The sequence below is a fragment of the Talpa occidentalis genome, unplaced genomic scaffold (assembly GCF_014898055.3).
Source record: "Talpa occidentalis isolate TD23 unplaced genomic scaffold, MPIMG_talOcc4v2.1, whole genome shotgun sequence".
NCBI lineage: Eukaryota > Metazoa > Chordata > Mammalia > Eulipotyphla > Talpidae > Talpa > Talpa occidentalis.
Window position 1 is genome coordinate 107649375 of NW_026555331.1, and position 25989 is coordinate 107675363.

Here is a 25989-nt window from a genome sequence, read left to right on the forward strand (position 1 = left end):
ACGTTTCTTTTTTTGTTTGTTTTTTTAATACATTATGGTTTTTTGTTACTGTGGGTTTGTTTTTTTTTTTTTTTTTTTTTTTTTGCTATTACAAAATTGAGTTCTTGGTGCATTTAGAGAGTTTTTTTTTTTTAAAGATTTATTTATTTATACATACAAGAGCTGGGGTACAGGCCAGATATGTGGGAGATGAGAGGATCCACCAGAGACAGAGTGGAGAACAGAACAGGCAGATGGACGGAAGTACACTGCTGAGGGGAGCAGTGGGCGAGACGGGAGAGGTCTGCTGCACCATGAGGGTTGCTCCCTGCCTGGCCAGGGATGGAACTCAAGCTGCAGAGGCTGGGGACTGCTTCATAGTGTGGGGCTTTAACCCCTCGCGCCACCAAAGAGGCCCCATTTAGAGAGTTTTGTATCCTCTTTTGATAACACTGAAATTTCTCATGTTAGTGGGAGTTCTTTATGCACATAAATATTAATGGCATAGTAATCAGAATAGAAGGGATCTGAAGAGAGAGAGACCTTTGAGCCCAGGGGACAACATCACCCAGGAAGAGGATTCACTTTGGGTTAAGTCAAAGTTAGTAAGAATTTGGTTCCAAATAGTCATGGGGACAGAGGGGTTAACTAGAGGAGTCAGCAGTGGCCACATGCCATAACTTCTGCCCTGTCAGTACACTGGGCAATTCAGGGCTGCCACCTGATCTGTGTCCCTTTCCCAAGGTCTGCCCTGGAGGAGCAAGACAGCGGATGCCAAAGGAAGGTCACCCAGGCATCGAGATTCTGTTTCCAGCAGCAGATTTGTTTGCTAACTGGGAAGGCATCCACTAAAACAGAGGGGACAAAAGAGTTTTTCTTTACAAACCGGTCCCTCACCCTTGCCTTTAGCAAGGGTTCCCACTTTCCTTGGCAAGCGTTTTCCTGATCTAAAGCCAAATACAAGTGAGCTGGCAGGAGCTTATCCTCACTGGTTGTGCAAGGCTGGTTGCCGAGGTCAAATTTGCCGTTGCAGAATGGAAGTTTGGGGACATAAGAAAAAGCAGAACCTTTATCTAAGAAGCTTCATGGTTTTTACAGGGTTCCATTTGAAAAAGTGGTAGCTGGGGTGAAATTTGACATTATAGCACAGAAGCAGCCATTTGAGGAATCTCAGCTGCTTCACAGCTTCTGCTGCCACTACCAGCAAAATCTTCCCTGCTAAACAGAAACTCACTTTTGGCTGAGGTCAGTGGCGGAGCAAGATTCTTTTGGGGATTTCATTTTTCCATAATATATTATCTTTTCTTCACACCCTGATCCTTAACTGAGTCTGATGTTTCATGAATTTTGTTGAGTACGATTTTGGAGACTTTCCTTCTTGTGAAATTTTGTACTGTCAGAGTTGATGCTCTGATTGCAACTCATGCTCACGAGACTCAAGGCATTGCCAAAGATGCCGAAGAAAGCCATTTTTTTTCTTCCAAAGACCCAAAAGCTACCTAAAATTTAAGTTCCTAACATTTACTTTGTCCAGTGTTAGAAATTCTAGTATACCATACAACTCTAAAGTGGTTAGAAATATAATTTTGTCTCTATAATGTTTGTCTTCTGTTATAATCAAAAATTTTATAAACATTAATTTGCTCACAGATTATGTCCCTGAAATTAACTTACTAAGGTCAATTGACAAAATACTTATTGTTAATATAAATATTAGCTGTCAACCTTAATTTTAATTAATTTGAATTTCAGTAATTGCATTTTTTACATAAAATTAAGTTATCACAACTGTCATTAGTCTTTTCAATTCTTTTCTATTGCCTTTCTTTTATTTTTATTTTATTGCAATTATTTAGAAATCTACTTATATTTCTATTGCAATTATTTTTCTAATGCATGTGTATTTATATTTAAACTGACTGATAGGTTTTAATATATAAAGCTTATAAGGAGATTCTTACTACTAATTACATCTAGAATGCTCACTTATTCTTAAAAGAGAATACTTAATGTTTACATTAAATGTGACTTGCTATGTTGAAATGATGATTAGAAGGGATGCCATGTGTGTCATGTGATCAATCATTATGCATAATTTTAGGAATGACAGAAATGTTGATGACATTGACATCTCACTATTTGGCAATTTCTCTAAATTTGAGGAATAAATGCATGCATATATTCAAGTAGATGCCATGGAAAGAATTTAGTCAGAAAGTAGTTTGGCAACCTAGCTCTGCTACTGTTATTGTTACTTAGCACCTGCTCTGAGCCGAGAATGCAATCAAATACTACAGATACATCGAAGTAAGAGTGAGGTCATTGTTTTCAATGTTCAGAGGATCTGGGGAGTTTTAACCATTTCCACAGTGGCTCTAAAAGGATGCAAACAAAGGTCAAGTAAGATAACAGAGGCAGGCAGTATATCCTTTACAATGTGCATGATATAACTATATCATAATGATATGCACGCTGTCTCCACCACGTAGCAGGGGAGATGGTTGCTTTCCTGTTAGTTGATTGCTTTACCAGTCATGGTAACATACTTGGAGTTGTGCTGGGTTTGAATCCCTGTTGCTGTGTGGCTTTGGGTCTGCAACTTCACCCCCCTGCTCTTCAATTTACCATAAAAGTGTGACCATTTGGTAACTTCCTTCATTGACAATTAAATTAATAATGGATGTACAGAATTCAGCATACGGTTTGACACATAGCCATAATAATAACAGAACATAATCAGAGAACTCACCTGAGGTTGTTATTACCAGTTAATACAGTTTATTCCCACCTTGAGAACAAGTTCCAGAGCTGAGACTCAGTAGGCAGTCAGGCAGATCTGTTGCAAAAGCTCTCATTTTCCATAACAATTTGCATCCCTAAAACTGTTTTAATGGATGTAACTGTTGAATAAAACTGAAGAATACTTATTATGTTAATCAATGCTTTGAAACTTTCTCCTTGGCGAAGTGGGCCCTCCAGTCCACTTCTGTGCTCTCCATATCCAACACTACCAGCTTGAACCTGACAGAGTGTACAGCTGTGGCCCTGTGACCCATGAGGCCACATCTCCAGCTCCTATTCATTGAAAGGGAAACATTTCACCAACTGAATCAGGAAACTCAGCTCAGGTGGGTGAGTGAGGATCCTGAGGGTTATCAAGCAGGACCCACCCACTGGACTGTGAGCATTCTAGCCAACCTCACTGAGCCAAGCCGAAAGCTGAGCTCATCGTGTCTGATTTGTTCGTGTGCATGTCTTAAATCAGCTTCCCGAATCACTCTCATGATGGCGGAGATGGCTCACGGATCTGACAACCCTCAAGGAGGCCAGGAAAAGGGCAGACGAGGCATCCTGTGGTCCACAAAGACAGCCTGGGCTCCGCTGGATGAGCAGCTGCCTCCCGGTTCTGAGGAGGAAAGTCAGGGTCATATGGATCCCATACTGGGTGAGAAGGGCCTCCAGGGCTGCTTAAAAAAGTCCTGCTGTGGGTGGTGAGAGATGCGGGGGCTTTGGGCTGTGAGCAAACACATTTTGGAACAAGGGCTTGACTTTGAAGAGTCCAGTCTTGCGGCATAATGTTAGATAGGACTATGAAGTGGGCGCTTCCGACTTCCCCACAGAAACCCAGGACATAGACCTTTTTGATGGACATAGACCAAGCGAGGTTGGTTAATGCAGGCACCTCATTGGTGGCAGGATAAAGTCAAAGACACTCAACCCACAGGGCATTGTAGCCAATTAAAATGGTCTGGGCTTCCCCGGTGGCGCAGCGGTTGAGCGCCCCGCTGCGAAGCTGTCCGCAGACTCTGCAGGGCCGGTTCGATTCCCCGCCGGCCAGGGAGAACCCCACATGGCGCAGCAGACCTCTCCTGCCTCACCCGCTGCTCCCCTCAGCAGTGTCTTCGCTCCGTGTGCCTGTTCTGCTCCCCACTCTGGCCCTGGTGAATTCTCTCACCCTCCCGCGCTTCTGACCTGTACCCCAGTTCTTGTATAAAATAAATAAATAAATCTTTAAAATGGTCTGCTTCTGGGCCTCCCTGGTGGCGCAAGGGGTTAAGCACAGCACTATGAAGCTATCTGCAGCCTCTGGGCACAAGTTCAATCCCCGGACGGGCAGCGAGCTACCCACATGGCACAGCAGACCTCTTCTGTCTTGTTCGCTGCTCCCCTCATCAGTTTATTATCAGTAGATCTGCCTGTTCTGTTCCTCACTCTGTGTCTGGTGAATCCTCTCACCCCCACCCCCCTACCTCTGGCCTGTACCCAAGTTCTTGGGTGCATAAATATATCTTTAGAAAAATAAAATAAAATGGTCTGCTTCCTTTCCACTCCAGCATCCCCTCATCTTAAGTCCCCTGGGGCTCTGAAAATGTGGAGTTCATGCCATGCACCTGAGGTTTCCTGCAAAACAGCAAACACTTTGCTGAAAGGCACTTATTTGCTGGGTCTCCTATGAAGCTTTAATAACCATGATAATAGTCTAAAGAATAATAAAGTAAGGAAATATTTCTCCCTCTACTATCATGTAACTGGTGGTTTATCTTCTTTGTTCACCTCCCGAATCATTCTGTCCCTTCACATAACCTCCACGGAAGAAAAAGCATCCTTCATGTACACCTTGCTCTGTTGGTTCACCAGGCAGCTTGTGAGGGGTTAATTCAGGCACCTCCTTGGTGGTAGAATAAAGTCAAAGACAGTCAATCCACAGGAGACTATAGCAAATTAAAATGGAAGCAAATACTTAACAGGAAATGTTGCCTTTATATAATCTCATTTTTGCCGTTGACTATTTGTTCAGCCCATGATAAAGATCCACCTTAAAAGACTGGTGCCTTTTTAACACAGGGTGCCTTTGGCAATTCTGGGACTCTCATGCAATTTGTCTCTGGAATGAATGCAAATTTGGTTTCTAACCTGGCAGAGAACTCCTTGCAAATAAATATCACTGGCTAGCTGCCTCAGGTAAATGCTGTGATTCAATAAGGACAGGCTCTATGGTGATTTATATCCAACAAGAGGGAGACAAAAGTCTCCTATATTCCCTTCATAGTCACACCAGGTAATGTAAATGTTATTCTAATAATTCTCCTTCTCTGTTCACTTCTCTCTTCCCTTTCACATTTTCTCTTTCCTCTTCTTTTTTTCAAGTTAAAGTCTTTTTGGCAAGTTTACACATCATTCTCAGCAAAGGCTGATGGAAAATAGCAAGTTTTGCCTTGGGGGGGAAATGAATATGATTATGGAAGCATGTGACTAAATATGTAGGAAACAGAGCTATTAAGTGGTGGCTGAATGATGGGGTAGGGTTGTTTTTGCTCTTATGCTTTAACTGACTGAACTGTTTCATTCTTATTTATAGAAGATTCCAAAAAAGAAAGCATTCAGCAGTGGCTGGACTCTGGATTATTGTAAGTGTTTCCTTGTGGCCTTGGCCTTACATATTTCTCTTGCGAAGATCTTTGAAAACAATGTGGGTAGTAACTCTGGGGGGCCAGGAGTGACACGCAGGGATTTTCCTTTTAACTGGGTTCTTGCGGGATTACTCTACTATTGCCTAAGTTACATATCAGTTTAAAAGTATGAAACAATACAATTTCAATCTGGCTATTGATCGGTTTCCAAAAGTCCTCTTATAATAGTCAAACTCTACATTTGCTCTCATCTGTTTAATTAAAAGGTAACTTTTAATTTGTTTACACAGCTTGTTGGACTCACAATACTTTTGTTTCCTTACAGCATCTCTGTAAATGAAAACTTTAAGCAAATCATTCACCAAGCTGGTAAGACAAGAGAACGGGCAATAATTATGCTGTGTGGACCTGAGTAGGAGGTGTATTCAAATGTCTGTGTGAATAAATCTTAAAAGGGGTATTGTCAGTGGTTCCTAGAAATGGAACCAATCTGTCTGATATATGAGTCTTCAAAAGGATAGATGTTTGCTTAGCAGGTTGGGGGTTGGAAACCAGGACACTTGCCACATTGCTCAGTAGCTCAGACTGGTAGGAAACTCACAAGGTGCTGTGAAGACATTTTGCAAGAATGTAATTATGGAAAGGAGATTGTTTAATTTTCATTGTACTGCATTGTACTTTTATTTCTAAATCTAGTTTCTATTCTTTGATCTCAAATTATATCTTTTCTAATGATGCATCTATTCTCAAAAAAGAACAGATGACTGAATTCTAAGGCAAACTTCAAATATTTCTGAGGCAGAAAATGTATCACACTCGTTATATTGAGATTTGATAGGAAGATTATAAAGGGAAAAATTTCAATACAGGTTTCACAGTTTCCATATTCTTTAAATGAAATGCCGTATTTCATAGACTCTCCATTATAAAATACACTCATATTATATGCAGTGAGGATATACATTATATATTAAGTATCATTCAGATGGGGAAAAAATCAGTCCTGGCAATTATAAGTGAAAGGGTGAAAAGCAAAATTTACTATAAGATTTCATAGATGTTAAAATATGAAAAAGTGTGTTTTACATTGGTGAAATGTCATAAATAATTATATATAAAAATAACAAATTAGGAGTTCACTGATTTGAGAGAAAAATTATTAGTCTAATAGTTACTTGGTTTGTTTTAATGATCTCACTCCCTCCACTATCATCTGAAGATAGACCATTGGTTACAAAACAATACAAGTTTAGGATTTTTTACTGAGAAATAGTGGGTATATTGTCAAAATTTCTCCCTCTGCCAAGCTTATTTTTTTGATATAAAAATTCCATAAAGCTGAATTCTCTGAAGATGTTTGCCAATAAATTGAACTTAAGTACCTCTGTTCACAATAGTTTAGACTCAAGAAAAGAAAGAACTTTTCAAAACGCCAAAATTTCATATCCTTCGGCATTTCATCTTGCATGGTTGGTTGTTAAGAGCCCTGGCACCAGTTCTGGGGTTGTCAGTAACTGTATTAAAAGCTCCACTTCCCAGAAATTAAATTCACTGCATCAAGTCAGTGAACTGTAAAGGCACAGACATGAGGTGAAGACCTCAGAGTAAGAAGGTTTATCAGCATGGCTCTGGGGTCAGAAATGTACAAGTTTTGATTTACCGGATACTTTATCTACAGTGAGGTTTTTTTTAATAATAATGGAATAGCTTCTTACAAGTTTAATTGACCCTTCACTTCCACAAATCCTTCTCTCATCTATCATATTTTAAGCTCAGTAACCTGTGTGGTAGCTGGGCTGGTGTTCATCTGTGTTTTTCAGGTGAAGCTGAGCACAAAGTGGTCACGTGTTACAATTTTTGGTCACAGCTGGTTAGAGACAGGAGGAGGAACTTGAGGCCAAAAGTTCTGTCAGCCCTGCTGTGTGCTGGTGTTAGCCACTATCAGGCCAATACACACTAAGTTGTAAAGTTAGAAGCCACCCCAAGAAGTGTAGAAGATGGACTAGAACCTGCCACCTGAATGTTTTGGTGAGAGTGGCAGGAAGAAAAACTGGTGAAATGAAAAGGAACTGAAGAGGGAAAAGAAAAGTAGTCACCACTGACAGAAGAGTTTATAAAAACTCATGCCATCCTGATGTGAGATAGAGGGGCACATTACTTCCTACAGCAGCAATAGCAAATGACCTTATACTCGGTGGATTAAAAAAAAAAGAAAGTTGCTCTCTCATAGTTCCAGAGGCTGAATGTGTAAAATCAAGCTTCATCAAGGCCATGCTCCCTTGGGGGGTTCTTGGGAAGACTCCTTCCTTCCCTCTTCCTAGCTTCCTGTGTCTCCTAGCAATCATTGGTGTTCTTGGGTTTGTAGCTAATTATTCCATTCTCTGCCCCTCTCTCTCGCCAAGGATCTCTTTAGCCTGTGGGTCTTCTCTCTTACAAGGAGATCAGTCATTGAATTTGGACCCATCTTTATTTCTATATAAAAGATATCCTGAAATTAAATTTCTGACATAGAAATGAAATGTAAAGGGATGTCCTTCAGTCCTCTACAAGTGAGATTGGTTCTGAATCTGTTTTTTTCCTCATTGATCCCTTCTGAGGTTTAATGAATCTGGTAGAAACAAGATGCAAGTATCTTGTTATAGATGACTCAGTGCCTGTCGTAGAAAGCATTCTGGTGGCTCACTAAGTCTTGGTCTGTGTCCCATATAAAATAGAGAAGTGGAATAAGCCTTTAGCAGTCCTATCGCTGGTTCTTTCCTGAGTTGCGAGATGGTCAAGGTGGGGTCTCGGCTTTCATGGTAACTCTTCAACTTTGGTTCTTCAACTCTTCCTCTCTAGCTGCCCCAAATCTCATTTGCATTAAATATGAACATGTCTGGTCCATATACACCTTGTTCACCACCATCGATGCTGGGGAAAATCCCTGACCCTTGGTTTTTTAGTCTCTTTAGTGACAGAACTGGGAAGGTGAAGAAATTTGTATCTGTGGAGAACACAGGCTAGGGACATCACACATTCTAGTTCATTTACCAGGACAATCTTCTGAGGTAATTATTACCATTATGAAGTTTTGCAAAAAAGAAAATAAAGCCCAAAAATGTTATGTAAGTTGCCCAAAGATATGGAGTTAGTAGTTAAGGGAGTTGAGATTTGAGCTTGGATATGTCTGCTTCTACAACCACGTTGCCCCTCTAGAGGTATAGTATAATTCACTATATATATTATGCACGGAAACCTGGGAGGAAAGCCCTACACCAACATCCCTGCTAGAGGATGAGCAAAGTCTGAGCAACACATGCTCTTGTGTAAGTCATCAGGGTCTCAACAAAGTCCTGAATTTAAATTTTTTGATGTGAAATGACTCTAAATTTTTTACATCAACCAATTGGCAATGGAAATGCAAAATAGCCACATCTGAATCTTAAAATCAAAAAAAAAGATATATGAAACAATTCATCTGGAAAGCTATAGAAAACACCTCAAATCCAGAAAATTTAAATTATAAGAAACCAAATTCTTAGAAAACTGGTATGACTGAGAAACTAATGCTAATTGTCAGAAAATTCTCTGATTGTTATGCTTTTTCCAAGACATGCTAAATATTGAGGAAACAGGCATTAAATTAAACACACATATTAAATATTAGGAAACAGACTCAGAAAAAAATTAGAAATTTTCCTATAACCACATACCAATAAGATAGAGACATGATTTGAATAGAAGCCTTTCTGATTTCAAAGTTCATGTACTTCCTGCCTCTACTGACTGGTGTTATCTACTGCCATTACTTTTATCTCTAGATTTTCCTTTTCTCTATGAGCCAAGTATGGGATGTCAGAAAGGGACATTTCCTAAATAAGATTTTTCATGTTGATGGCAAAGCAGACCTCTCCTGTCTCGCCCACTACTCCCCTCAGCAGTGTGTTTCAGTCAGTCTGGCTGTTCTGTTACCCACTCTGTCTCTGGTGAATCCTCTCACCCTCCCCCATCTCTGGCCTGTACCCCAGCTCTTGTATGCATAAATAAATAAATCTTAAAAAACAAAGATTTTTCATGTTGAGACATACTCTAAATGAAGATTTGGTTAAAAAAATTAATTAAAGCCAATTGTAAAAGTAAGAAAGAAGTAAAAAACTATTCTGAAACTAATTTCTTATAACTCAAATTTTTCTCAGGCCTCATGTGTCTGTGGGTACATTAGACTACAATAAAATTAGCTCCCCCATTTTGATGGAGTATTGTTCCATCTTGGAGACACAATGTCTGTTGCAAGTATCCACCATAATTATTTCTGGATGTCACCAGGAGATGCCTCATATTTTTTCATGAATGACTTAGTTCCCCCTGTCACTGCTGCTACTTCAAGAGACTCCCTTTGGTATCACCATAAACACAATTCTTGTAACATCAGTTCCTTAACACAGTTCTTCATCTGTTCCTTGTGTACAGCCTTCACTGCCTTTGATGCCTGATGATGCTTGCTCTAGTTTTTACAGAATGTGTATAAACACTCATTGCCATTATATAGCATGAACCTTTACATCTGAGTATCTACTGTTCTGAGTAACACCAAATGCATAAATCTTTCAGTTTCTTCCCATATCCCAGATTTAGGTTGGCAACTGGAGAAGAAAAATACTATCAACTCCTTTTCCTTGCCCATAACCACACAAAAATTCTGACACATTTATTCTTCTTCAGTTATTTAATAAATATTCATGGAGTGCCTCCTACAAATGAGAAATTCCTTTAGGATTAGGGATACTGAATAATTCCTCTAGGATTAGTGGAGATTGAGTCAATAAACAAATAAATATGTAATATGCCAAAGGTATAGATGGTCAGGTAAAGCATCCCATATAAGCTGACTTTTGAGTAACTACCTAAAGGAAGTGAAGAAGGAGGACATTTTTGTATGGAATGAGCTGTTCTAGGCAAATGAGATGCTAATGTGCAAAGGTCATGGGAGGGGAACATACCACATGTATTCCAAGAATAGTAAGAAGATTTTAATATGATTGCATGGTAACTGTGCAATAAAGAGAGTAGAGGATCAGAGGTCAAAGAACTATCCAAAGGCCAAATAAGTTAGGGCCGTACAGTCTCTGTAATAACTTTGACTTCTATTTTGAATGAGAAATGAATCTTTTCAAAGTGTTTGCAAAACAGGCACGACAGAATAACTTTATAGACTGGATGTAAAGTATGAAAGAAAGAGAGAATTCAAGATTTTGCCTAAGTGTCTGGGATGGTGGATGGCTATTCATAGAGATGGGAAAAACAACAAGAAGATCAGGCTTGAGATGGAAAATTTAATTTAAGTGTATTATGATTCAAATGCTTAATAGATACCCAAGGAGATACTATTCCATAGGTCTACATTCATATAAACTGGAGATACAAATCTAGAATTCAGGAGGAAAGTCCAGGAGTAGATATGTATGTGTCAATTAGTTGGCATATATATGGCATTTAAAGCCAGATAACCAGATAAGATCACCAAGTAAGTATATTGAATAGAGAAGAGGCCAGGAAAAGACCAAAGAGCCAGCAAAGAAGAAGGAACAGGTCATGAGGTAAAAAAGAGAAGCAGGGCCTCCCTCGTGGCACAGCGGGTTAAGCACCGCGCGTGAAGCTGTCCGCAGCCTCTGCAGCGCAGGTTTGATCCCTGCCGGCAGGCAAGAATCCCACATGGTGCGGCAGACTGCTCCTGCCATGCCCGCTTGCTCCCCTCAGCAGTGTTTTTGGTCAGTCTGCCTGTTCTGCTCTCCGCTCTGTCTCTGGTGAATTCTCTCACCCTCCCACACCTCTGACTGTGCCCCAGTTCTTGTGTAAATAAATAAATCTTTAAAAAGAGAGAGAGAGAGAGAACCAAGTGACAACTATCCAGAAGGCACATGAAATTTGGGTATTGAGAGGAAGAGAGCAACGCTGTCAACCATTGTTCATAGGCTATATATGATGAGAAATGAGAACTGGCCATTAGGTTTGCCAGTGGAGGTTGTTGGTGACCTGGAGAAGAGGTGGTTCAGAGAAATGGTGGTGGAGAAAGGCTGACTATCTTGTTTTGAGTGGGAAGAGGAGAAGAGAGGTAGAAACAGAAAAAAAATAGCTGGCAGATTTGTGAGCTGAAAGGGAACAGTTAATTGAATGATAGCTGGCAGAAATGTGGAGAAAAAGATTTTCTCTTCGAGAGATGAGAACTATTGCATCCAAGTGTGGCACTGATGGTCCTGCGGCCTGATACCCCGAAGTGGGTGTGGCACCTCCCATGGCTTCCCAGAGCAGCCAACACAGCTTGGACCTCCCCTGTGGGACCTCTCCTCTTAGGACTTTGAAGTGTCTGCCACTGAGACATTACTTACCCACACTTACTGACAGAACTTATTTAGTACTGTCCCTTGATGACAAATACATTTTCTCATCCCTTTTTCACGCTAACTTCAATAACAGAAAAAGGTCGTACAACATCCCTTGCTGTTTTTGTCCTGAGCGTCATGGATGCATTTCATAAATAATGCCATCTCTCACCCTCTAGCCTCTCTTCTGCCTAATACTAGGGCGTCTTGTTAAGTGCTCTATCTCCTTTTTAAGTATCTCTAGAGCATTATCTGCTCAGGACACATACATGACTTACAAGGGGGAAACTCACAAGGATTCTTCACCTTCTCTGTTCCCTTTCTGTGAACCACCATGACCTGGTGCAAATTAACTCCTCTCAGTGATCACCAACTGAACAAGCAAACAAGTTTGCTCAACAAGGATCCACTGACCTTCCTATAGTGATCAACACAATAGAATATTCAGAACCTCTTTGGGGTTAATCCTGATGCTCAAAGACCAATGGTCATGGCTGTGAAGCAGCCTTCTCAGGCCACTGACTCATCTTAAAACCAAATTCCAGGGTCTCTATCCGCAGCCACTGCAGCAAGAGTTTGATCCCCAGCCAGGGAGGAACACACATGGCACAGCAGACCTCTACTGATTCCCCCACTGCTCCCCTCAGCAGTGTATTTCAGTCAATCTGCCCGTTCTGTTCCCTACTCTGTCTCTGGTGAATCCTTTCACCCCCCCCCCCCACACTTCTGGCCTATACCTCAATTCTTGTATGCATAAATAAATAAATCTTTAAAAAAAAATTAAAAAAGAAACCACATTCCATTTTAAAGGTGTGTATGGCGAGAGGAAAGCCTGGAAAGATGAGCTGGTTTGTGGCAAACACATTTGTTGGAAAACAAATTAAAATTCAAGCACTGTCTGCCTATAAGAGTGCGTTGTCTTTATGCTGCAAAGACAGACACACACATGGAGGCATGTGTCCCTGTGTAGGTTCATATCAGGTATACTTGTTTGCGACACAGTCAAGCATAATGGTGAGTGAACAAACTAGAACTCCTACAACAGAAAGACCTGCTTTTGTAAAAGATCTGCTTGGTACAATTGACTGCTTGATGGGTGGTTAATTCATAGTCCTTTTTAATATTTAAATATTTCTTCTCTCATCCCCAAAGTAATCCCACAAGAGGAAACCTATTTCTTTCCAGAAGGAATTTATTAAATAATAAGAAACTTACAAAGTCAAATTCTACTTTTTGCAGACTATATCATAAGAAAAGGTCAAAGTAAATCCAATTAAATATAATAGATGTTCCCTTAATGTTTATCAAAGAAAAACATCCAGAGCAAAGAACTGTGTGAGGTGGAGGTACAAAGATATAGAATATATGACTCTTGTTCTCAAATATGTCACTCTGAATGACAGGACTTATACAATCTTGATATGACCTATAACAATTTCCTACAAAACCCTCTAATCCTTTTTCATTAAATTCTTAGTTCTTTTCCTTTCTTCATCGAGTTTCTCTTGTCTCAAAGTCTTTTCTGTTTTGTTCACTTCTTTCTCTTCTTTTGAGTCCCGTATGCTCTATATGACTATTCCTGACATCTGCACCAAGAGACTCAACTTTTCTCAGCCACATCCAGTATGGGTTCTACCCATAGGACCCTCACTTTGTGCTGTCTCAAATTTATTAGGTACATGATTAGTCTCACTAACAAAACTATAAATTCCACTGAGGCAGGAAGCTTTTCTGATACATTTATTTCTCCCAAAGCTAGTCAACAAAAGGATCCTAGTAAAATGATCCATAATGAAGATGATGTACGATGTAGTCAGAATGGGAAATATTAAAGAAGGGGTGGGACTTAATCTAGTCAATCAAAGAGAGATGGTCTTGACCAAACAAAGTGGCAAAACAGGATGATATAATTTGGTGAATGTAGTAGCAATTTGAACAAAGACACAACACAAAACTGAATGTATGCCGCTTACAGGAAAGCCTATGGAAGGTGGTCAACAGACAAATAGTTTCCTGCTTGGAAGCAATGGTGGAAATTTTTCTGTCAAATAGGATGTGGTCGGGTTATTACTGCATTAAAACCCAGAGAGAAGGACTCACACTGACGTCTTAAGACAGGGATGGCAAAAAGGGCCATTTTGGGATCTTGTCAAAAGATAGGTAGTTGTGACAGGGGTCTGTGTTGAGTAGGATTTTGAAATGGTGTCTTTGTTCACCAGAATGATCAGTGATTAGCCCTGGGGAGCCAAAGCAAGTGTATCAGATGTTTGCCATCTCTGTTGTCATGAGTTGGGAATGGTTTCTGGAAAGAGAAGTGACAGATTCCACCATTTATCCTGGAAATGGGAAGAAAGTGCAGACCTTGGGAAGAAGCTAGCAGGAACTCAGGCTTGTGGTAATGAGGGTGTGTACTGGTGTCAGTGATGGAATGGAGAGAAGTCAACATCATCTGGAAAATAAGCAAATATGTGGGTGAAGAAAAGTAAAGCATTACAATTGGCTTTAATGTTTGAGCATGAAAGTCAGAGATGATGTCAGTGTGCTTTTTTATATTTTCAGTAATAATTTAGGTTAATAGTTTACCAACAGAGCTAAATAAACCTTGCTGACTGCCTCTTCTAAATGTCTTGGTCATGCAGGAGTTAAATATACAGAAAGCTACAGAATGCTATTATTTTAGAGCCCTGTGAAAATGTAATTTGATTAGTCTATTGGACGATATTCCAAAGAACCAAATGTCTTCCATGAATCAGTCAGAAATGCTTAGGAAAACCAAAATAAAAATTGCTTTCTAAGCCAATAAAGGTGCTAATTAGTGCCTTCTGCATATCTCACTACATCTTCTCCAGTAATACATTTTGCAGGGTTAAGTGCGGTGTCTGCTGCTTCAGATGGCAGAAGTCCACTTAACAGTAGGGGGGGTGGCTGGAGACTCAAGTATCTAAAAGAGAATCAGAACTGGCATTTTAACCCATGTAATGGGATGTTTTGAGTGGAACAGGAAAAAAAAAAATTCTTGCTTCAATTTTCTTCCAAATCAACCCTTTGGAAACTTGGGGATAGTAGGACCGTTTCTTTCTTTCTTTCTTTGTAATTCCAATGTATTTGTAGAGCAAAATCTGATTTTAAAAACCTACTAAGGGTATCTTGGGAGAAAATGAAGAGAGTATCAAAACCAAGCCCAAGCATCCAAGCATGTGAGTGTGGAATTGAGGGGACCTACACAGCAGGGCTTTATGTGGTAAATACAAGGCATCCTCTACCCTCAGCCTCACAAGACTGGTGCCTGCAGAAGCTGGAGAAAATCCAGGGTAACCGAAGCAGTCTGTCCTATTATGGCATCCCCTAGGTGCCAAATTCTTGCTCTGATCACAGGTGGCAAATTCAAGGGTTCCAGGAGCCAGGCAGGTCCCCACTCATGAGCCAAGCAGTAGGGTAGAGATGGCAGAGAATGTAAAATGCCCTCAAGAGATTGCTGTCCTGAAGACATGGCCGGTCCTGCTGGATCTTCTCAGTTTTAAGGAAAGTCTAGGAATCCCACTGCTGGTGAGAACTGGGCCACCAGGCTGCGCCTCAGCTTCAGGTACATTCTTGAAGACACACAAAGGGAGGCAAGGACTGACCCTCACAAGCCTATCCTCAGGCTGCAGAAAACTTACCTTACAAATCAGCAAAATGGAGAAAAACAAAACAAAACCACAAAAACCCACTAGTGGACAAAGAAGAATTGTTTCACACTGTCCTATAAAGACTATCAAGTTCCTGGATCCCAATGATGGGGAGATGAATCGCTGCCTCCACCATCATCAGGAGGTGAAACAATAACCATGAACATGACACTTGGTCTTGCAGAATTCAGGGAGCCTAGGAATGCCAAAAGGCGAGCAGATATTGGACCTAGTATTTTTTTTTTTTTGTGGGTCCCTCACCGGTGGCTGGGGAATGAACCAGCACTGCAGAGGCTGCGGGCAGCCTCGCAGCCCAGCGTTCAACCGCTGTGCCACCAGGGGAGGCCCCGAACCTAATAAATTTTTAATAATTTTTAAAATTGGGCTTATTTTTGTAAGTTCAAAAATTTATATCAATTTTTCCTGGAGTGGTTTTCTTAAAACATCCAAGCTTGGCAGCAGAGAAGTCTGAGTCTGAATGTATGGGATGGAGATAAACATAATTTTTAACAAGATCAAGAAGGAAGAGTATAAGAAGTCTAGCAATGGGTGTAAGTTGTGTCTGTAGTCAGTGAAGCTGGGATTCAAGTGAGGGGAGTTAAACATACCTCTTGCCCCATAATTGTCAATGATGACTGGGCCTTATAAGCTGTAATGTGTAATGTGAGCAGGCCCTGTCCCCAGCTGGTGCTAAAACTCTGTAATACAGACCTTCCTGAGTAACATCAGGTCAGAAACAACAGCCTTCTCTCTCCCTCACTCACACTGTGATCTAGCCAGGTCCACCTTGCTCATTCCACAGAAAACATGTTGCCATTAGGGGCTTCTTTCTCTCTTTGGGGTTTCTCTCTGGACACCAGATTGCTCTTGAACATGGATGGCAGGGCAGCAGTGTGACCACTAGAATCCCACAAAGATGCCCTGGGTGAGGGCTGTGGATTTTTCCGGGTGACTAGATTTTCTGCAGGGCTAGGATTTTTTGAAAACTCAGCAAGGCTGAGCTAATCTTCTCATCAATATCTGAAAATGGATCATTTTCTCTCTGACAGTTTGAGCAATTTGCTGTGGCCACCATGCCAGACCACTGGCCTGTATGTGCACATTCATTTACATGTTCTAGAAATCCAAAGTGACATCAGAAAACCAGAATAGGCTGGGGTAGTGGCAAAAATGCCATCAAATCCCCAAAGAAAAATGAAATATTTTCAGAAAGCAGAAATGCCCAGAAACCCCAGAGTTTTCTAGATAAGCTAACCAGGCACACATGGAACATGCTTTTATAAATTATATACAAAGCAGTATTGGAGGAGGGGGTGATAAGAAGGGAGGCAGGGAGATACAGAAAAATTTTACTTAAAAGATATTTTACCTTACACTTTGAGCAGCTTACTATTTAATTCATCATGGCATTAAGTCATTATACCACGACTGTTGAAAATAATGATGTGTTTGCATCTATAACATGGTTAACAAGGTGGCAAATCAGCTTTTTCTCATGTGACAAATTCAATAACTTGGCAATGACTTTATGGTTCGAGAAGTTCTGAGACTGAGTTGCGTTTGAATTAGCTGCAATGGATTAGCAATGTCTGCTTGGATGAGAGACTTGGTATTCGAGAGCAGATATTTTTCACTCTGAATGCTGGAGGTGCCACACCAGTTGAAATAAGAGCCAAAAGAAAGAACACTCCCATTTCAACTATTAGAATTTTGCAAAATAACTCCTCTACCAAGACCCTGGTAGTAAAACCACTGGTGTAAATGGGCATAAATACAGGAGTTTGGGTTTTAAGCTCATTTCTAACTTGGTGCATAAGTTTGAGAGAGACATTGTATTTTAAATAACATGAATATTTCTCACCAGATGTCACATAGGGCATTTAAGAAATGTCACATATATATCTTAACAATGGTCATTCACCTTGATATTCCATCTTCAGTAGTGGCTCTCTGGAATGTTTCATGAAGAAGTTGTACATTTTTCTCAAGTTAACAACTTAGAAAGTTTAGATATGTACCCAGAGTTACTGTTTTTCACAAAAACCCACCTGTCACCCTTATTCTAAACAAAGGATGACAAATAAGCTTTGTCTTACTTCACTTTGTTGTCAGCAGCATTCCCAACAGTTTTGAGAGCCCCTTAGGATCTGTGAGAATGATGTGACTGATTAATGATGTCTACTTCAGGAACAGGCATGAGAGTGATGGCCCAGGGGTCACATATAGACATATATATATATATATATATATATATATATATACACACACACACACCCCCTATTTAAACCTTTATCATGAGATATCTATTTTACCCTTTAAGACTGGTGACAGAGTTCCATTTGTTTTGAAAGGCAAACATTTGCTGTATCTGTTCTCTCATCACTACTTCCTCACATCTCAATAATATACAACCAGTCTGTTTGTTTTTCCAAAATATCTCCCAACCTGCATTATCTTTCTTATTGTGAAAAACAAGTTCTCACAGAAGTGCTGGATGGCCATACTTTCCAGTTTACACATCTCACACATTTGCATCCAAGAGAGCTACAAGAGAGGGGAAATAAGAAGACTGATGAAGCTTCTGTGGACTTTGCCTGTCTTTGTAACATTTCCTCCTGCAGATGTCTGCCCCATATCATGTCATGACCAGGGTTCTGAACAGTCCAGGGCTCCTTATGGGCCTCATATCCAGCATTTAGCTTTTCTAGCCTGTCCTCAGCACCACTACCAGGCAAATGGACCTTCAGCATCTTCTTTCTTGCATTTACTTGTTTGTTCTTAAAAGTTTGATGGTTCTTCATATCCTGACATTACCTATAAACACCTCATTTTGATTTTTATTTATTTATTGCTATTTTTATTTATTTATTTTTTAAGATTTTATTTATATATTTTTACATCATTGTTCATTTTTAAAGAATTTTATTTTTATATTCCCTATACAATTGCAACCCCCTTATTTTGACCTCAACTCCTCCTTCCCCGCCACCCCCCATAGTGTGTCTCTGGTTTGTAGTTGTTTGTTGATTTTGATTTTTTCTTTCTTCATTTTGATTTTTAAATAAGCTACAAGACCTTCTGTTGGCAGCGTGGTGTTTTGAAAAGAAATGACAGCAATAAATTAAAATAAGCCATGACATCTCCTAGCCATGAGAATTTTATTCAATTTCTCTGAGCCTGTTTGCCTCTCTTTTCAGTGGGAAATAATACTTATTTCTTGGATTTGTTGTGAGAATTAAAAGATATTTTTCACAATAACATTGCCTCACTTGAGATTAAGGCAATAGTATATTCCTGGATCTGCTACTTTTGAATGTGATCATGGGTTCATTATTCAGCTTTCATGAGTCTTAATTTTCTTATCTGAATAATAAGGATAGGTCAAAAATTATAAGGCAATTGTAAAAATTAGGATGGAAGTTGCTCAATAAATATTGTACTCTTGTATTCTTTGACTCATCCTTGCTTCTCAGTTAAATGTATCATGAGAGAATATCCGCAGTTCCCTATGATATTCCCAGATTAGCCATATCCTTGTGCTTTGCACTTGCTATAAACACTTTTCTTTCATGCCAATTCCTCTTTTTTCATTCATCAAAATCTCCCCATTCTTAAAAATCTAAGACACATACCACTTTCTTCATGAAACCTTTGCTGACTATTTCCTCGCCACTGACTTCCCTCTTCACTAAGCAAATACCGTATTTCTTCAAGTGCTTGTCACACAGTTTAGCCCTCAATTGCATTCTGTCTTGTTCACTGCAGAAAGACCTTGTATCAGTTTCAGAGACGGAAATCAATTCCACATTGTTCATTTGAGGATAAGAAAATCTTCCATGAGATAAAAGAAATTAAGTGTATCTCCCCTTTCTTTTTTTGCAGGTTCTTTGCCTGAACTAGGAATGGTTCAAATGACTGTGAAAGAATACATGAGGTAGGTGGCAGAGGCAATGACATTTCACTCCAGGATTTCACGGCTGTGTCTTTGTCAATGAAATGGGAGTGGGGGGCCTCCCCTGGTGGCGCAGTGGTTGTGCGATGGGTTGCGAAGCTGCCCTCAGCCTCTGAGGCGTGGGTTTGATCCCCGGCTGCTCCCCGGCCACCAGAGGAGGGTCCCACATGGCGCGCAGACCTCTCCTGCAGCCCGCTGCTCCCCTCAGCAGTGTACTTCGGTCCTTCTGCCTGCTCTGCTCCCCACTCTGGCTCTGGTGAATTCTCTCACCCTCCCGCGCTTCTGACTGTACCCAGTGCTTGTATAAATAAATAAATAAATCTTAAAAAATATATATATTTAAAAAAAAAAAAGAAATGGGAGTGGGGAGGTTTCTTAATGTCATAGATCTTGGCATCTTGTCCCTTGATTAATCACAGTGTCTAGACTCCAAAACCAGGACAGTGCCTGGGTACTTCGCTGAACTTTCCAAAATGAGGTGCAATACTTCAATCCAGTGTGAAACAGGGATTATGGCAGACCTAATACAAGCTGAGGTCAGGCAGTGAAAGAAAGGATATCTTCTGCTTCTCTTCAAGACTCACAGCAAGCTCAACTGTCTGTTGAAACCAAAGTCTATTGTTCAGATCCGTGCACCTTCTCAGTTTTAAGTATGGAAGCAACTGAACAAAGAAAAGGCAAGGCCCAGTCATTCTTACTAAGTGGGGACAAAATTAAATCAAGTTCAGTTGCCCAGGTAGGAAAACTTAGTTTCCTTAGAAAAATTGCAGGGTCTCCCCAGTGGCGCAGCTGGTTGAGTCCCATGCTGTGAAGCTGTCCACAGCTTCTACAGCGCAAGTTCGATTTCCGGCTGTCCAGGGAGAAACCCACATGGTGCAGCAGACCTCTCCTGTCTCGCCCGCTGCTCCCCTCAGCAGTGTCTTTGATCCATCTGCCTGTTCTTCTCCCTGCTCTGTCTCTGATGAATTCCCTCACCCTCCTGTGCCTCTGACCTGTACCCCAGTTCTTCTATAAATAAATCAATCTTTAAAAAAAAAGAAAAAGAAAAATTGCTATCTATAGTGTATTTTTTGATAAACTCCAATTTTGTGCCCATTGGCTATTGTATGTTTAAACTACATGTATCTAGGTATAGCTGATCTATATAAAATGGGACTATATTACATAAACAGTGTTCCATTATGTTTGAAAGTGCTTTCAAATATCTTGTAATGCCAGCCAATTTGGACAGAGGGACACTCACTTTTGCAGTAGCACAGGAGTTTTATACCTTTGCATATGGATACAGCACTTAGAGATTGTTAACCACACTGTACGAAATCCTCTACCACCAAGAGATTTAATGTGGTGTCGCTTCAGTGGCTGCTCACTGTACCTCTTTCACCATGTAATTTTAACTTCTTCCTGAAAGTTGGTGCCTAGCAAAGCTGTGTTCCTGAAAGGATTCCTAATGATTTGCCATCTGTCAAAAGTGAGACATTCTATCACCTTTATAATGAGCACTAGCCAGCACCTAACACTTAAATTCTCACACCTTCTGTAACACTAGGCTCTTGAAAAGAGATGCAACTCTTCTGATGCATGCTCTCTTCTTCAAAGGCGTGGCCATTGTGGGATTACTAGAAAGGAATAGAAAATGCAAATGTTTGCTCTGGAAGGGAAAGACTCATCATGACCTCCTAGTAGACTCTAAATCAGTATTGGTATTTGTCTCCCTCAACCTCCATAGATCTTTGCATCACTTTTCAGAAACTCCCACCTTATCCAGAGGGACCAGTTTCAACTCTTACCATTCTGCAGCAAGTATACCACAAAGGTATGTGATTTCCAGGCACTTTTCATCCAGAGAAATCATTCTGTGCAACAACTGATTTCATGAAATTATAAATAGGCACTTGAGAAATACTTGTATGGTTGAGAGAATTAATAAAGGATTTCTAAACACCAACTTGCAAGAAAGTGAGAGTCGATGAAATTGGACTAAATATCTGTTACAGGGCAAATGGTTAAATAAACTATAGGTCCACCCATTTGATGGAATTGTGTACAGCAATGAAAAGGATAGGTAGAGTTATATACACTAACTTAGAATGGTATTCATGTCATATTTTTAAGGGAAAAAAAGCAAGATGCAGAAAAATATAGAAAGTATATTAGCATTTATAAAGTAAACAGTGAAAACTACAAAGCAAGTTTACAACTATAGATAAAATGTCTGAAAGTTACATATAGATTTACCAGGAAGGAGGTCAGAATTGTGAGGTTACTAGGGGGAAAAAAGAGACTTAATTGTAATATTATAATTTTTTTAACATGATGAGTATCCATTATTGAAAGATTAAACATAAATAGAAAGTTAATGGTCCTGAAAATATGACAAGTTGATCCATTTTTACTTTTTTGGTCACAAGACTGTGAACCTTAGACCATGTCTCAGCGACATTTTGTACCTTAGGTGCCCAGTAGAAAGACTAGAACATGACAGATGCTCCATAAATATTTGTATAAACGGTGAAATTTGTACCAAGATATCCATAAGATAACAGATTAAACTTTCATGAGTAATTTAGATTTCTCACAGGAATTATTTTCTCCCTTGAACCTCTGATATATTACCAAGTGATTAGCACCTCCAGGTCTCCAGCTTTTTCCTAAGGTTACGACATCCAAGTGATGCCATTTAAGGCCCACAGTGAGGATTCTTGGCTTGTCTATTCTCCCTTGATGAAATCAGGAGCAAAGTACAGGTTCCTACTTCACAGGAGAAAGTGTGGACACAAGATTAGGAGGTGTCTGGTAAATGGACCTCTCCAGTGTGACTATAGGTGGTGGTTGTTGGATGTGTGAGTGGCCAAATAAACGAGCTGTAATTTATCCAATTTAAAAGAAGTGATGAAAGCAAAATTATTGTAACTATCTCAAATGAGCTCCTTAGCGTAGCATGTAAAATAAAGGCAAATGTAAACTTCAACAAAAGAATCTAGCAAATGTAGGAAAGCCTCATCAAAAGTTCTGATTCTGGGGCCTCCCTGGTGGTGCAGGCGGTCGAGTGCCGTGCTGTGAAGCTGTCCACAGCCTCTGCAGCGCGGGTTCAGAGCAACCCACATGGCAAGCAGACCTCTCCTATCTCACCCGCTGCTCCCCTCAGCAGTGTATTTCATCAGTCTGCCTGTTCTGTTCCCCACTCTGTCTCTGGTGAATCCTCTCACCCTCCCGCACCTCTGGCCTGTACCCTGGCTCTTGTATAAATAAAAAATAAATCTTTAAAAAAAATTTAAAAAAAAATTCTGATTCTGATAGCATCCCTGAGTTCTTAAAGTCATAGTTACCAAGAAGTATGTTGGGAGTATGTTGGAATATGGAGATATAATTTCCAGATAGCTGATGGTTATCATTTTAAATGTCAGGCTGAGTGAAACAATTTGATCAAAGTACTTGTTTCTCAGTCAAGTCCAAAAAACCACAGAATCCATTTAAACCTTAACTAGGGACTTAAAATCATTATTTATAAACATCAGCCCTTGTGATCTGCATTTAGTGATATCCTCAACAGCCTTGTGGAGCTGATGATACCCCAGACTGACTCTTGTAAATATTCTTCTCTCAATCTTCTGATTAGTGTTGTTTTTTTTCTTTTTCATCTCTTGCCATCAACTTCCGTTTCTTTGTGGTTATCAGTGCGCTATCTCTGTCTACTATTCAAAGTCTCCCTGCCCTATCTAATTGAATGTTTGCATATTATGAAACTGAGTCAAATAAATAAAATCATTAATATTGCATATAAAATACAGGCAAGAATTCCCTGAAAGGGAGTGACAGACTCCCTTAAGTAAGTGTGGATGAGCCCTAACAAATGTACCACTTCTGTCTATCCAGATTCCTCTTTCACACAATTTCTGCAAGGTTGAGTTGTTAGAGTTGACTAGAAAAAAAATGGCTTTTAGTTAATTAATGTTACTGGATAAAGATATTCATCCTTTTACTGCAGCATTCCTGAATGGCTGGAATTTTGTGAAAAAGATCCAGTGGAGATTCTCTTGGATCTAGGTTTTGGTGCTGATGAGCCAGACATCTGCACACAAATCCCAGCCAGATTCCTGGGTTGTGCCTCTGCAGCCAGAGGAATCAACATTTGTGTCTTCCTTGAAGCTCAAAAGCAGCGAATGGACATAGAAAACCCTAACTTGTATGGTAAGTGAGGATCGGGTGCATTTGAATCTCAGATGGATGAGGGGTCAGATGAGTCACAGTATTCAGAGGGCTGGCCTGAGGTCTATGTGCAAAAACAATCAAGCCCTTCATTGCAGTGACTTCAAACAGAAAAGGTTGTCTTTGTCACACTGTGTGTCCACATCTAGCTGGCGTGTATGTTGGGGATGTCAGGAACTACTCCTTGTTATCCTCACTCATGGACTTTAAAAAGTCACTGGTTTTAGTGACAGGGAAAAGGTGGAAATGGAATTTTTTTCCAAGGTTTGATCACTTTTTAAATTTTTATTTTAATTTTTGACAGTAATTTTCATGCCTATATAACTTTGGGAATGGAAATAGAGAATCATACTTGGCTTTTAAATTCTCCCACTCAGAATTTCCACATATCAAGTCTGGCTAGATTTCATGGTCCAAAATAAGCCAAGTGGCCACATTTACCTCTAGAAGTGAAAATGTACAATTCTATCATATGCCCAGAAGAAAGAAAGTAGGCAACATGTACTGTGAACACATACCCAGGATCTGACAAAGCCTATCATGAGTTAGAAGGTACAACATTAATTTCTTCATAGATAAGGTTTAGAACCTTACTCCTTCCTCTATAAGCTGCTTGTGGCAGTTATCAATCAGCCATATCTCTAGATTTGTGGATTAAAATGCTGAAACCTTTTAGGTATCATACATGCTGCTATTTTTCCCCCACTGGTGGCCAAAGGATGCTTTTCTGTAGGACATTAGTAATGACATTCTTGGGGTACTTACACTGTACTCAAGTGATTTGGAGGAAAGATGCCTTGCAGTTGGCAGTTTCCTCCTGCAGGATTTGTCTTAAACGCTGAGCTGTGCTCTCAATCTCCACAATGGGGCGTTGTGCACTGTATTCAAAGTCATTCAGTTTCAGAACCACTCCTGGAGGCACATTAAAGAACATCTCTGTTGAGTAAAGTTGGTAGACTTCTGAGCTGGGGGAAACAGCAAATTTCTTTCTGAAATAAATTCTCTTCAATAAATAAATTCACTGAAAAGAAAGTCAAGTGAGATGAGGTGTTTCTCTCAAACAAATATCTGGAATAGAAATTTCAGTTAGATCTTTCATCTTTGTTTCTGTTTTCCCTGTTTTCATGTGGATAAAATAGGTCTCAAAAATCTCAGCAATGAGATTGAAAAGAAAACAGGTATGTCAACCAAAAGAATTTGCAATCTAACAGTTCTTTACATTTTAGAAGAAATTAATAGCATTTTTTTTGTTATCTCCTTCTCCAAGTCACACAGAAATGCAAGTTCTTTGATCAAATCTTTATTTGGGCAGAATAATAACACTTACCAATATTTGAGGAGTTTTTGAGCTGATCTGTGAAGTAAACATTTTACAGATGAAATTGACACATGGATTATAGGACAACCAGGATTTGGCCCCTCATCAGTGCTTGCTCACCCACTCCATTTTCTCACCACCTAATGCTTCGCTGCTAGTGCACAGTAACTATTCTCACTCAACACTTATGCATACATTATTGATTCAAGAAAGCTGGGAAGGTCAAAAGTAAAAGAAGCAATAATAAAATTAGCTGACTCTTTAAAGGCATAATGAAAATATCTCTCATTCAAAGTCAATACAAAAAGCTCTAACTTGGGGGCATGAGAATCAATTGTTTCATTGTTCAGTTTACCCAAAGGCACAAAAAATAAAACCCACTTCAGACTATAGTGCGCTCTGAATTGACTTAGCCAATTAAATTGATTGGTTTCGTCTTAATCTAAGTATAAAACCTGCTATGGGATGGAAATGAAAACAATCATAAAGGAGGAATTATGATTATATCATAACCTCAGGCTCACAAAACAGATTTAGTTTCAACTAAAGCTGAATGTAGGAGGAAAATGTAATCAGAAATGCTTCTAGAGCTCCTCTCTGCCTTGAAGGAATATGGCAGTCCTCTTTGAGAAACCCATCACATTTGTGGAGTGGATATTAGTCCATATATTCTCCATTCAGGTAGACATAAAAATATGCTCATGGACAAGTCAGTAGGATTTCTGTGATGGTACAAACAGAATAGAAGATAGACAGATCTCACCAGTGTGGTCCTGTGTGATGTCTCTGGGGCTGAGAGAAAGCAGTGCAATAAAAACAAAACGTTCTCAATTAGCATGGCCTCTGCGCAAGGATTACACGCAAATTGTGAAGTGTTCCATATTTTTAAAATAAATTATAAAGTGTTGTTGGTTAAAAAACAAAAAAGTTCTCTATTACCATGCTTTCATTATTTAGAGATGCCAAAAATATTTTTTTGCCACTTGTTTTAACGGTGATACATTGCATTAAGATTTCTCTATATGCTATTTAATTCATGGTTTGTATATTGGCTAGATGACTGAGGTCAGACCTTCCAGAAAGACTTAGAAGA

At 39.8% G+C, this 25989-nt stretch overlaps 1 protein-coding gene across 1 annotated transcript in view; it reads left to right on the forward strand.

The window, feature by feature from the left end:
- Positions 1-3261: 3261 nt before the first annotated feature.
- ITPRID1 (ITPR interacting domain containing 1) overlaps positions 3262-25989 on the forward strand; it is a 63768-nt gene continuing 41040 nt past the window's right edge. Inside the window, exons 1-6 of the mRNA XM_037518015.1 lie at positions 3262-3424; positions 5339-5387; positions 5716-5759; positions 19300-19351; positions 21099-21185; positions 23358-23560. Coding sequence (XP_037373912.1) covers positions 3262-3424; positions 5339-5387; positions 5716-5759; positions 19300-19351; positions 21099-21185; positions 23358-23560 — 598 coding nt within the window. The remainder of the gene's footprint in view (positions 3425-5338; positions 5388-5715; positions 5760-19299; positions 19352-21098; positions 21186-23357; positions 23561-25989) is intronic.